Source organism: Ylistrum balloti, unplaced genomic scaffold (assembly GCF_031769215.1).
Source record: "Ylistrum balloti isolate Yb309-2 unplaced genomic scaffold, AGI_CSIRO_Ybal_v1 Utg371472, whole genome shotgun sequence".
Taxonomy (NCBI): Eukaryota; Metazoa; Mollusca; class Bivalvia; order Pectinida; family Pectinidae; genus Ylistrum; species Ylistrum balloti.
In genome coordinates this window covers 311,366-326,319 of record NW_026782766.1, presented here as the reverse complement: position 1 = coordinate 326,319, position 14,954 = coordinate 311,366, and the positions used below count along the sequence as shown (strand labels likewise).

The window sequence follows — 14,954 nt, the reverse complement described above, 5'->3', positions numbered from 1 at the left end:
ATAATAATCTCCACATGTTTCCATATGATAATAAGCAAGTTCTCCTGTCTCACTGAAATTCAAATTAATTGCATTTCTCTTACTATGAATGACTTATTGGGATTTTTTGTCGGTTATGCAAGTCATGAGTCAAGGCCACTGCTATTGTAAGTAGAAATTCAGTGTTATTTATATATAATTACCCTATTGTTCTGTAAGGAATCATTATAAGATGGTTATGAATAATAACAAGATATTATCTAACCAGGCCCCACTTGTATAAAATATCTCAACTTGAGATTTCCTCAAGCCCAGATTTTCCTCAGCTAATATCTCCTTGAAAATATCTTGTATGAAAATTCCTTAAGGAATTTCAGGACATCCTAGCCGAGGACTCCCTCCTGTTCCTTGAGAAAATTTTATACAAGCTGTTTTTGAGGAGATATCAGCAGAGGAAAATCTCGACTTGAGGAAATCTCAAGTTGAGATGTTTTATACAAGTGGGGCCTGATCCTAGTATATCCCTTCCTAATCTCTAACAGACAATCTGTTCCATATCTTCATTAATTATTTTTCAAATCTATGAAAGAAAAACTAACTACAGTTTTTCATATCATTAGAAATCAAATATTTATTATAACAAATAAATCATGGATTGCAACATACTTATATACAAATAATATCAAGACACTTCAGTTGAGAGTCCCTGACTCACTTAAGTACATAATTAACGAAAACTTACCATATATATCTGGCAGTAAGCCCATTATTTGTTATAAGCCCACCCATATCTATTGCTCATTAATGTGCCAATACCTGACTGTGTCTGTGCCTTAGACTTACTGCAAAAAATATATGGTAAATATCCCTTAGGATATGTACCTTATTACATAATCTCACAGCCAGTCAGGAGACAGCCAAACCATACGGTCAATAACGGTACAGACATGGAATCAACATCTTTGGAATTTTCATGGAACATCCTTTATATAACATGCAATCAAGATCTTATATTGCATGATAATACATTTCTCATGGAACTAGGAGAAAATAGTTTTATTTCAATATAGAACAATCATAGCACATTATGTAATTAACACCTATATATATATCACAACATCAAAATGCATTATATAGACAAATATGGTCTTTCATGCTGCTTATTTTCAAAATGCAGTCACACTTAACATCTGCTGCTGGGAATAAATTAATTCGCAATCAATAAATGCATGAATAGTTTAGTCTTAAGCTGAGGAAATGGACAAATATTTGATTCATAGACAAATCTCTTAGAAACATTTAATATTCATACATTTCACTGAAATTTTTTAGAGTGGTAGTACTTAAAGCAAAGTCTAAACTTTTGAGGATACTTTCCAGAATAAAATTTGCCAAAGCTTTTTTATAAAGTTTTAAGCAAAGCTTCAAATTAAATACACAGGGATGTTTACAAAAACAATTTCCTACTTCTCTTGCAGAGAATATTATCTCCCCTTATCATTCCTTGTATGTGATATTAGTGAGTCATTTCCCTTGCATTGAAAGGTCTACCTAAGCAATTGACATAGAATGCTCAATACGCCAATAATGCCTTGACTCCAACTTAATTCCATACTTGTTTATTTATTAATTATTTCTGTAAGTTTTCTAACAATAATACTGACCTAGAATACACTACAATAAATTAATGTCAAAATAATGTTTTTTCACGCATGTGTAAAAAGACATTTTTCATAATTAGTAAACAATTTCAAAATGCTGGAAATAAACATCTCTATTGCTTTTTTCATCATTTTTTCTATCTCATAAAATCAAGTTTAATTCTTAGAATCAGAACCTGAAACTGATCTTCCATAATTGATAATTTAAGGTCGAGTATACTTCTGATGACAAATTTTGGGTTTTTGTCATGTGTCTACTGTGTAAGGAAGGGTTTGACGATATTGGCAATGAACCACTCCTCTGTGAACTGGAGATGATCGCCAGGATAGCTGAGGAAGTGAAGACGTTTTTCAGTGTCCATAGTCTTCAGTCCAAGCCAGTCCTATTGAAAGAAAAACAAACAATTCTTCACATTACACATTATGTTTCTGAAGAAAGCTTTAGTTAATAATATATTCTTTTCAAGGGAATTCTTATTTAATGCCTAACTTCAATCTTTGGGGTTTGAACACACAGGAATTTATCTCAACATAAAACAGATTTAGTACTACAATGGCCTCCAATGATACTAACGTCATTTCTTGAACTAAATTTTGCAGAGGGACAAAGCAATAAACTTGTTGAATAAGACTATGAGCCAGTTAGTACATTTGAAGTCATCAAGATAAAAAACAGGTAACAATTTCTTTATCATTGTTACATTAATAGCAAATCTAATACACAATGTAATATGTGAAATTATTAAAAAAATCTAACTATTTTTTGTGAGTTCCAATTTCAAATTTCAAACAATACATGGATTCCGAATTAGGGTAAACATTTCATCTCAAATGTAACTTGTAAACAAGATGTGTGTATTATACACTGTTTTCAGGTTGAGGGGAACGTTTTAAATATGAAAAACATGATAACTGAATATTTCTTATTCCTGCCTGCCCTCAATGTCCATTACCTCTGTGTACATCAGAGTCTCATTCAGGGGAACAACTTCCTTGTCCTGGCCAGCTTTGTAGAATCCAAACCACTGCAAAAAAGTACATCAGATATGATGAAAAAACATGAATTATGCCTAAGTGTGTTGTTTTAATAAACATTTATTTTCATCCTTTTTTTTAATTCATCATGATACATATATATTGAAATGTTTGACAGAAAAAGTCATTGTTTTGATAACAGCCTACCTCACTTTCTCTAGGTTGAACCATTTCATCTAGGGTAAATTTGAGCATCACAAAGTTCTTCAGCTTCTGTAAGTTAGCCTTGTAAGTGGCATTCTTTGTCTGCAATTGAAATTTTAAAAATCAGAAAATGCTAATTCATTAACTTTCAATTGAAGCCTAGTCTGATTGCAAATGATAAAAAAAATGTTTGTACATTGTCATATATCAAACAACAATAGATATAGGTGGTCTTGTCACCACATATATTGATGGATAGGTACATGTATATTTTAAGGTAATGTTTAGATTCTTACTAAACCTGTCTTTAACCCTTTCAGCGCCAAATATTTCTCACAATGTACAGCTCAGCGCCAAATATTTTCTGGTAAATATCCGAAAACAATAACAAAAATTGTTGACTAAAGTCGCCTACGGCAGCCTGTCTGTATGTCGACTTTAGTCGCCTACGGCACCGAAAGGGTTAATTAAGTAGAACACAGAAATTGATCATTAAAAAATCAAAATGGTGAAATTAGAAGTATGTTCTAATCAGTTCTTGTCTTCCTTCCATGGGAGAAATATTTATATTTGATACAGAAAAAAGTCCTACCCTCTCCTGATTGATGTCGGCCAAAAAAACACTGTACTTCCTGTACTCATCTTCATTAAAGGGATCCTGCCAGTACTCCGCCTGTGCCAAACTATAAGCACCAAAATTATACATATTTGTTTCTATACCAAAGCACAACAGGGGCCTTAGACTGCAGTTTATGAAGAGTTATGTCAGTTTCACAAGCTTATACCACCTGTACCAGATGGCCATTGTACCGTTGGTTATTGAAAAAGAGGTTTGAAGTTCCTAACACCTTGAAAGTGGGTCATGGCCATTCATTTGAACAAACTTAATATCCCTTAATCTCAGTATGCTACAGGTCCATCATCATGATGCTGGGCCACACAGTTGTTGAAAAGAAGCTGTTTATCAATATTAACATATTTAACCTTTGTGACTGTGGCCCCAGGTCATTCATTTAAACACATTTGGAACCAAGATCTCAATTCATCTAAGTCTGTCACTGGTCCAATATAAGTACTTTCCAAGGCCTCTTGGTTATTGAGAAAAAGTTTAAAGGGAGAAGTTGGATGGTTTCAGACAATGCCCCATAGCATGATCTCACTTGCCTTTTTAGGCTGATGAGCTAAATAATCAATTTGATTTGTCCATCAGATTAATGAATATTCTTCATATTTCTGAATTTGATTGGTGTTAAGAACTTATATCAACCCATACTGCTCATTGTTGTCATTATCAGTTTATGGAGTATTTTGATGTGCATTTTTGGATGTAATGCCATATCCTTCTATCACTGAAAGACACATACTTATCAGTGATAGACACATACTTATCAGTAGAAGACACATACTTATCAGTAAAAGACATATACTTATCAGTGATAGACACATACTTATCAGTGGAAGACATATACTTATCAGTGGAAGACACATACTTATCAGTAGAAGACACATACTTATCAGTAGAAGGCATATACTTATCAGTGGAAGACACATACTTATCAGTAGAAGACATAAACTTATCAGTAGAAGACATATATCATCAGTAGAAGACATATACTTATCAGTAGAAGACACATACTTATCAGTAGAAGACACATACTTATCAGTGGAAGACACATACTTATCAGTAGAAGACACATACTTATCAGTGATAGACACATACTTATCAGTAGAAGACATATATACTGATCAGTAGAAGACACATACTTATCAGTAGAAGACACATACTTATCAGTAGAAGGCATATACTTATCAGTGGAAGACACATACTTATCAGTAGAAGACATAAACTTATCAGTAGAAGACATATATCATCAGTAGAAGACATATACTTATCAGTAGAAGACACATACTTATCAGTAGAAGACACATACTTATCAGTGGAAGACACATACTTATCAGTAGAAGACACATACTTATCAGTGATAGACACATACTTATCAGTAGAAGACATATATACTGATCAGTAGAAGACATATATCATCAATAGAAGACATAAACGTATCAGTAGAAGACACATACTTATCAGTAGAAGACATATACTTATCAGTAGAAGACATATACTTATCAGTAGAAGACATAAACTTATCAGTAGAAGACACATACTTATCAGTAGAAGACATATACTTATCAGAAGAAGACATATACTTATCAGTAGAAGACATATACTTATCAGAAGAAGACATATACTTATCAGTGGAAGACATATACTTATCAGTAGAAGACATATATCATCAACAGAAGACATATACTTATCAGTAGAAGACATATATCATCAACAGAAGACATAAACGTATCAGTAGAAGACATATACTTATCAGTAGAAGACACATACTTATCAGTAGAAGACATAAACATATCAGTAGAAGACATAAACTTATCAGTAGAAGACACATACTTATCAGTGGAAGACATATATCATCAGTAGAAGACATATACTTATCAGTAGAAGACATATATCATCAATAGAAGACATAAACATATCAGTAGAAGACATATACTTATCAGTAGAAGACACATACTTATCAGTAGAAAACATATACTTATCAGTGGAAGACACATACTAAGACACATACTTATCAGTGGAAGACATATACTTATCAGTAGAAGACACATACTTATCAGTAGAAGACACATACTTATCAGTAGAAGACATAAACTTATCAGTAGAAGACACATACTTATCAGTAGAAGACACATACTTATCAGTAGAAGACACAAACTTATCAGTAGAAGACATATACTTATCGGTGGAAGACACATACTTACCTGTAGAAGACATATACTTATCAGTGGAAGACACATACTAAGACACATACTTATCAGTGGAAGACATATACTTATCAGTAGAAGACACATACTTATCAGTAGAAGACACAAACTTATCGGTAGAAGACATATACTTATCGGTGGAAGACACATACTTATCAGTAGAAGACACAAACTTATCAGTAGAAGACACATACTTATCAGTAGAAGACATATACTTATCAGTGGAAGACACATACTTATCAGTAGAAGACACATACTTATCAGTGGAAGACATATATCATCAGTAGAAGACATATACTTATCAGTAGAAGACACATACTTATCAGTAGAAAACATATACTTATCAGTGGAAGACACATACTAAGACACATACTTATCAGTGGAAGACATATATCATCAGTAGAAGACATATACTTATCAGTAGAAGACACATACTTATCAGTAGAAAACATATACTTATCAGTGGAAGACACATACTAAGACACATACTTATCAGTGGAAGACATATACTTATCAGTAGAAGACACATACTTATCAGTAGAAGACACAAACTTATCAGTGTTGTATATTTACTTACTTGTTTTGGACAAAGCTGGAAGTAACAGAAAAAAGTATAAAAATGACTACAAAATCATGTTATTTTTCAAAATGGTTCTATGATACCACCAATGAAGCATGCCTGATAAAACGAGATGAATTCTTTTTATAATATTTCCTAATTAAAACAAATATGAAGCTATGTTTAACAAACTGAATGAAGGTACTTTTATCTACAATATTACAGTTTATTCCCATTTTGCAGAAAAATATAAAGTTTTACAGTGAAAATATAAGTGATATTATAAAATAAGTTTTGATATTTTCATTCATTTTTCACCAATCAGATCAAAGCATTTACAGTGAAAATATCTGTGCCAAAATGCATTGTGCACTTCAGAAAAGACAACTCTGGTGGGTCTAGCCCTATAAAATGACATTATACTCTCACTTCACTGTAATGAATTAGAGACTCAGGCTATTTTATAATAATTTTAAAAACTTATGTCTTACAAGTGAAACTGTATTATCCTACTGAGTAATGATAATACAGCACATGTGGACAAAGTAGCCAGGGCTTTTTATCATTCAGGAAAGAGCCTCATTTTTGGAAGGAAATTGATCAATTGGGAAGGAAGTTTTAAAGAGAAAATTGTATATTGTGGGACTTTGGCCATATTATATTAAACATATCCCTGTTGGCAATGGGGTCCATATTTGGCCCCAGAAAGAGACATGTCAGCAAACAGTTTAAAATGAAACAAACAGATGATTCCTTGGTTTTTTACAAAGAGGATAAAGTTATATTTCATATCAATGGGTGGAAACTTTGCTATTTTTTTATTTATGCACTTGTGAAAAATATCAATGTTCCCTGACCCATTTGATGAAATATAACTGCCATTCATCATGAAACAAAGAAAATTTATAAATAAGACAAAATTAACTGAAGAGGAAAGGTTTTCAATAAAGCAGCATTGGTGTCCATACTTCACACCATAGTGGATCAGGTAATGGTTAACTAAATAAATAGTTCATACCTCACATAGGCTCCAATGTTGAGTAGCTTTCTCATATAATCACATAAAGTTTCATTATCTCCAGGACATCTCGGGAACCCAAACACCCCTACAACAAAGTAAACAATGTAAAGACAGGGAACCCAAACACCCTTACAACAAAGTAAACACAGGGAACCCAAACACCCTTACAACAAAGTAAACACAGGGAACCCAAACACCCTTACAACAAAGTAAACACAGGGAACCCAAACACCCTTACAACAAAGTAAACACAGGGAACCCAAACACCCTTACAACAAAGTAAACACAGGGAACCCAAACACCCTTACAACAAAGTAAACAAAGTAAAGACAGGGAACCCAAACACCCTTACAACAAAGTAAACACAGGGAACCCAAACACCCTTACAACAAAGTAAACACAGGGAACCCAAACACCCTTACAACAAAGTAAACACAGGGAACCCAAACACCCTTACAACAAAGTAAACACAGGGAACCCAAACACCCTTACAACAAAGTAAACACAGGGAACCCAAACACCCTTACAACAAAGTAAACACAGGGAACCCAAACACCCTTACAACAAAGTAAACACAGGGAACCCAAACACCCTTACAACAAAGTAAACACAGGGAACCCAAACACCCTTACAACAAAGTAAACACAGGGAACCCAAACACCCTTACAACAAAGTAAACACAGGGAACCCAAACACCCTTACAACAAAGTAAACAAAACCCAAACACCCTTACAACAAAGTAAACACAGGGAACCCAAACACCCTTACAACAAAGTAAACAAAGTAAACACAGGGAACCCAAACACCCTTACAACAAAGTAAACACAGGGAACCCAAACACCCTTACAACAAAGTAAACACAGGGAACCCAAACACCCTTACAACAAAGTAAACACAGGGAACCCAAACACCCTTACAACAAAGTAAACACAGGGAACCCAAACACCCTTACAACAAAGTAAACACAGGGAACCCAAACACCCTTACAACAAAGTAAACACAGGGAACCCAAACACCCTTACAACAAAGTAAACAAAGTAAACACAGGGAACCCAAACACCCTTACAACAAAGTAAACACAGGGAACCCAAACACCCTTACAACAAAGTAAACACAGGGAACCCAAACACCCTTACAACAAAGTAAACAAAGTAAACACAGGGAACCCAAACACCCTTACAACAAAGTAAACACAGGGAACCCAAACACCCTTACAACAAAGTAAACACAGGGAACCCAAACACCCTTACAACAAAGTAAACACAGGGAACCCAAACACCCTTACAACAAAGTAAACACAGGGAACCCAAACACCCTTACAACAAAGTAAACACAGGGAACCCAAACACCCTTACAACAAAGTAAACACAGGGAACCCAAACACCCTTACAACAAAGTAAACACAGGGAACCCAAACACCCTTACAACAAAGTAAACACAGGGAACCCAAACACCCTTACAACAAAGTAAACACAGGGAACCCAAACACCCTTACAACAAAGTAAACACAGGGAACCCAAACACCCTTACAACAAAGTAAACACAAACCCAAACACCCTTACAACAAAGTAAACACAGGGAACCCAAACACCCTTACAACAAAGTAAACACAGGGAACCCAAACACCCTTACAACAAAGTAAACACAGGGAACCCAAACACCCTTACAACAAAGTAAACACAGGGAACCCAAACACCCTTACAACAAAGTAAACACAGGGAACCCAAACACCCTTACAACAAAGTAAACACAGGGAACCCAAACACCCTTACAACAAAGTAAACACAGGGAACCCAAACACCCTTACAACAAAGTAAAGACAGGGAACCCAAACACCCTTACAACAAAGTAAACACAGGGAACCCAAACACCCTTACAACAAAGTAAACACAGGGAACCCAAACACCCTTACAACAAAGTAAACACAGGGAACCCAAACACCCTTACAACAAAGTAAACACACAAACACCCTTACAACAAAGTAAACACAGGGAACCCAAACACCCTTACAACAAAGTAAACACAGGGAACCCAAACACCCTTACAACAAAGTAAACACAGGGAACCCAAACACCCTTACAACAAAGTAAACACAGGGAACCCAAACACCCTTACAACAAAGTAAACACAGGGAACCCAAACACCCTTACAACAAAGTAAACACAGGGAACCCAAACACCCTTACAACAAAGTAAACACAGGTAACCCAAACACCCTTACAACAAACACCCTTACAACAAAGTAAACACAGGGAACCCAAACACCCTTACAACAAAGTAAACACAGGGAACCCAAACACCCTTACAACAAAGTAAACACAGGGAACCCAAACACCCTTACAACAAAGTAAACACAGGGAACCCAAACACCCTTACAACAAAGTAAACACAGGGAACCCAAACACCCTTACAACAAAGTAAACACAGGGAACCCAAACACCCTTACAACAAAGTAAACACAGGGAACCCAAACACCCTTACAACAAAGTAAACACAGGGAACCCAAACACCCTTACAACAAAGTAAACACAGGGAACCCAAACACCCTTACAACAAAGTAAACACAGGGAACCCAAACACCCTTACAACAAAGTAAACACAGGGAACCCAAACACCCTTACAACAAAGTAAACACAGGGAACCCAAACACCCTTACAACAAAGTAAACACAGGGAACCCAAACACCCTTACAACAAAGTAAACACAGGGAACCCAAACACCCTTACAACAAAGTAAACACAGGGAACCCAAACACCCTTACAACAAAGTAAACACAGGGAACCCAAACACCCTTACAACAAAGTAAACACAGGGAACCCAAACACCCTTACAACAAAGTAAACACAGGGAACCCAAACACCCTTACAACAAAGTAAACACAGGGAACCCAAACACCCTTACAACAAAGTAAACACAGGGAACCCAAACACCCTTACAACAAAGTAAACACAGGGAACCCAAACACCCTTACAACAAAGTAAACACAGGGAACCCAAACACCCTTACAACAAAGTAAACACAGGGAACCCAAACACCCTTACAACAAAGTAAACACAGGGACCCCAAACACCATTACAACAAAGTAAACACAGGGACCCCAAACACCCTTACAACAAAGTAAACACAGTAAACACATGGAACCCAAACACCCTTACAACAAAGTAAACACAGGGAACCCAAACACCCTTACAACAAAGTAAACAAGGGAACCCAAGACACCCTTACAACAGAGTGAACATTTTGTCAGGATGAAAGAATTTTGGACTTGTAACAGAATAACAATCAAAACAATTGTGTTGAAACTGTTAATAAACCTAAGTGACTGACCAAAAGTATATTGTTTCAATAAAATTATCGTGGTATAAACTTTCCTGTTAATAGATATCCTCAAATCAGATGGAAATGACGTAGACCTTGTCAAACATAGTGTTAATATCACCTCATTGAACCAGACATTGATACCTCAGTCTTACCATTGACAAGGAAATGATATTGCCCTCTTTTGTGTTTGAAGTTCGCTTGAGGAAGCAACCATAACTGCTGACAGCAGTCAATTTATGATTTTTTCAAAAAACACAAACCAGCTTGAGTTAGAGTCAAATCACACACCTCAGAACCTGTGGTTGGGAAGTCCCACACTCTACCAATTAAGATATAGCAGCTCAGTATTGTCAATGTCTCCATTCTGACAACAGTATTTAAAACTCTTGTCCTAAAACCTGTTAAACTACTAACATCAACCTTATAAGATCTCCAGTTCCTGATGATTTCACTTTCATTTTAGTGAGACATAACCTTTGATTCTTTATGGCATGGTCTTTACTTAAGACAGAAATGACCTTGATGTGACCTTACCTTGGTGTTGTCCCCCTACAGAAATCAGGTTCAACATGGGTGGCTCTGGGCATCTCTGAGCAACAGCTCGTCTGAAACAAAAGTTCTCTGACTTCTTAATCTGGATAGAAATGTATGGTAGTAAAACACTATCTTCAACAAATATTTTCCAGTTGTGCACTACATACTGAATGGTGTGTGTGTGAAGATGATATGTGGATGTTGCATGCATGTTGTGTGTATGATGCATGCACGATGTGTGCACAAAGTTTTTGGTGCATTTTTATTACCACAACTGTATACACTCAACTAGGTGTCAAAGGTTACTTGTATATGGTGCCATAAATCTTAAATAGGTAGTTGGTGACAGAGATAAGTATATATCATACCTTATAACTTACACATATATTTGGTGACAGAGTTAAGCCTTTATCATACCTTAATAACTTACAAGTATAGTTGATGACAGAGTTAAGCCTTTATCATACCTTATAACTTACACATATATTTGGTGACAGAGTTAAGCCTTTATCATACCTTAATACCTTACAAGTATAGTTGATGACAGATTTCATTTCAGTAATAATTACCATAACTTTAGTATGCAAATACAGTACCTACACCCATCTTTGTATCCCAACAACAAAAGATTCAAAAGAAAAACAATCCCGCCCTCCCTACGATCCATGAGACATCACGGCAGGAACGCAGAGTGATCTCCCTTCCTCTTACCTTTATGGCTGCCGACGAGTGCGGAGGTGTCTGAGCTAAGTGCTTTTCTTACTCCTTCTCTTCGTACTGCCATTGTCGTTTGAGTATATTGTTACTCTATTAGTAGTCTATAAACCCATCTCCCAACTTATATTGTGAAATTAAGTATTGTCATTTGTTTATTTTGACCGTATTTCCGGCCGTTTTTTCCTCCACGTATTCGAGTGCGTGACTACTTGTCTCGTTGCTCGGATTTGCGTGAAGTTGGAATTTGTTTTCTTGCTGCTTTGTCGGCCGTGTTGTACGGCCGTTTTATTTATGCAGTGCAATCTTGCTGCGTACGGTAGGCTTTGTGCTCTCGTTCGTAGTTTTTTGATTGTTAGAGAACTTCGTTTCCGGCCGTGTTTTTCCTCCGCGTGTTCGAGTGAGTGACTACTTGTCTCGTCACTCGGATTTTCGTGAAGTTGAAATTGTTTTCTTGCTGATTTGTCGGCCGTTTTGTACGACCGTTTTCTTTTTTTTGCAGTACAATCTTGCTGCGTACGGTAGGTTTTATGATCTCGTTCGTAGTTTTTTGATTGTTAGAAAACTTTTTATCCTTGTTTTCATTGTTACAATTTTTTATTGTTTCGATGCTGGATAAAGGTGCCGGGTTTACGTCGAGGGTCAGCGCATGGATGTTCCTATTTCTATAGATAATGGGAACCCCATGATACCTGTCCCATTTGCCGACATTACAGCCAGACCTCACTATGTGAACTTTGTTTGCACATGGAGTCTCCTGCTTAGGCTCCCATGCCTTTCCAGCTAACTTTCCGCCGGAAGAGGGATTCGTCCTCTTCTTCCGGTAAGGGAAGTAAGCTTTTTAAGACCTCCCTCCTGAAGTTCTGAACCAGAGCGTTCCTGCTGGGGGTGCTCTCGTTCCACCGAGCTCCACCCTTCAGCAGGGGGTGGCTCCCCCTGTCCAGGTGTGTCCTGGAGTAGGGGGGGGGGCAGCCCGACCCTGACTCGGCGCAGTCAAGGGTCGAATTGGCCGGTAGCTCTCGATAGGCGGCGGTGTTACCGTCGGAAAGGGACTTCCGGTCGAGGTCTTTGATTCCTTCAGGGACCTCGGCACGCCAGGTGGCGTCGTTGGTGGGGGCCGCTTTGACTCCGGAACTGTGCCTTCGGGTATAGGTTCAGGGGCCACAGACTTTTTGTCAGGATTGTCTGTGGCTACGGGGATTAGTGACACTTGAGTTCACTAATCCTGGTGTCAGCGCGGGGTCTGTTTTCCCACCCTCACAGGCTTCTGGCTCTGGGACTTCCGTCCCAATCCAGATTTCCCAGTGCAGGGTTTCCCAGGGGTTTTCCTCCAAGGGTTTGGGGCTTCAGGCCAGGAGTCCGGTTTCCGGTCTCCCTTTCCCCCGGGCTCAGGGAGTAGGGGTGCCTGCGGGCACTTATTCCTGGGTCGCCCAGGCCAACCTGCGGATGGTTTTGGGTACCAACAGTTACTCAGCAGTTACGGGCTTAGCCCGTACATGTCTGGGTTTCCACCTGGTGGGAGTGGCGGTTCATCCTGGTCCTTTGGACAGGATGTCCAGCCCCAGACTCAGGCAGGCCATCTTGGCCAGTTCTGGGGTCACTCCCGGCCCGCTGGACCGTTCCCATTCCCTCAGGGGTTTGGGTTTTTACCCCATGGGTCTTCACTCGTGGAACCCATAGGGGTTGGTCTCTCCTCTAGGAGATGTTATAGCAGTGCGGAATCCCCCCAATGTTCTGCTACTTCGGGGGCCTTGTTGGCCGGTCCTATAAAGGTTTGCCAGACCTTAAGGACTTCCGCCTCCAGCGCGGACCCGTCGGTCTCCTGTTCCCAGGGGTCGGCTTCGGGTCTCCGACCCAAGCCTACAGCTACAGCTGTTGGTCGCGCTGCGTCCAAATGCCATAAAGAGGAGTTCCCCTCTGCGGAGATGGCTCCTCTGGCGGCCCCTGTTCCTCCCAAGGGGACTTCGGTCTCTATTGAGGAGGAGATGGACATCGAGGGTGCGGGCTCGGCAGAGGAAGACGATGTCATTCATCTTTCTCCTGGGCCAAGAGGGTTCACAAGGGGAAGATGGCCCTGAGACTGCTGAAGCTGAGGCTCAGCATGTGCTTTCTGGGATGCGGGTCCTCCGGGCCAACATCTCCCGGATTCTCAGGGCGGAGGTTTGCCCACCACCTCAGCATCGTCGGCGCCTGAATCCACCATCCTTCTGGGTTCCCTGGTGGCTCCTCGGGCTTCCGTTCGCTCAGATCGGTCTCTGCCAGAAGGCAATATCATGTCTTCGGTTCTGGCCACGGCCCGGGCTCCGGTTTTAGAGAAGGACTCCTTCTCTACCCGTGCTCCCGGGTTTGTCGGTCTGCAGCTCAGTGTTGGTGAATTGTCGGAGGCTTCAGCTTCCGACTATGCCACACATGATGGGCAGCTGGCCTCTCAACCAGCACAGCTGGAGTTGAGACAGCTGGCTGCCTGGCCCGGCAAATCAGTGGACCAGGTGGTGCTCGATCCCAAAGAGCACCACAGGATGGAGAGAATGTTGCACCTCTCCATCCAAGTTCTGTCATACATAGACTTCCTGACAGTTTGTCTATACAGGGTATCCGATTTGCCTGAGTGTCGGTTATCCGAGACAGAACAGCCGACATACAGGACACGGCAGCCTTGCAGGTTCTCTGCTCGTCAATGCCGTGTTGGCTAGGCAGTTTTCAGTTCTGAAATTCCGCCCAGTCCAGTAACCCTACCGTTTCCGCTTGTTGAATGCCCCCTTCTAGGGCTCTACCCTGTTCAGGGTAGCTCTTCCTTGGGTTCAGAAGGATATGAAGGAGGACTCGGTCGCCTCAGCACTTCTGGTGAAGAGGTTTCAGGCTGAGAAGGCCAGTGCCTCGCAGGGGTCAGTGCCTCCTAAGAAGAAGGCGAAGTCTTCAGCTGCTCAGTTTTCTGCACAGCCCAAGTCCTAACCTCACTTCAACGGCAACAAGGGGAAGGGTAGGAAGGGTAAGAAACCTCCTGGGGGCAAGAAGAAGGGTTCCTGACTATTTCTGCTTCTTGGCCGCGAAAGGCGAAGGGTATGGCCATTGGACGGTGGTTCTCCTTTCCCGGGCTCATGTCCTTCTCCTGCAGGTTCAGGCTCCAGGTGGGCAGACGATTCTCTGGTCTGGCAGGG

At 39.5% G+C, this 14,954-nt stretch overlaps 1 protein-coding gene across 1 annotated transcript in view; it reads right to left on the bottom strand.

Moving 5' to 3' along the window:
- Positions 1-583: 583 nt before the first annotated feature.
- Positions 584-14,954, bottom strand: part of LOC132562645 (palmitoyl-protein thioesterase 1-like) — a 33,781-nt gene continuing 19,410 nt past the window's right edge. Inside the window, exons 4-10 of the mRNA XM_060227399.1 lie at positions 11,083-11,153; positions 7,226-7,313; positions 6,226-6,240; positions 3,412-3,502; positions 2,823-2,921; positions 2,594-2,665; positions 584-2,023 (exon numbers count right to left, since the gene is read on the bottom strand). Of these exons, the coding sequence (XP_060083382.1) occupies positions 1,895-2,023; positions 2,594-2,665; positions 2,823-2,921; positions 3,412-3,502; positions 6,226-6,240; positions 7,226-7,313; positions 11,083-11,153 (565 nt within the window). The 3' untranslated portion in view covers positions 584-1,894. The remainder of the gene's footprint in view (positions 2,024-2,593; positions 2,666-2,822; positions 2,922-3,411; positions 3,503-6,225; positions 6,241-7,225; positions 7,314-11,082; positions 11,154-14,954) is intronic.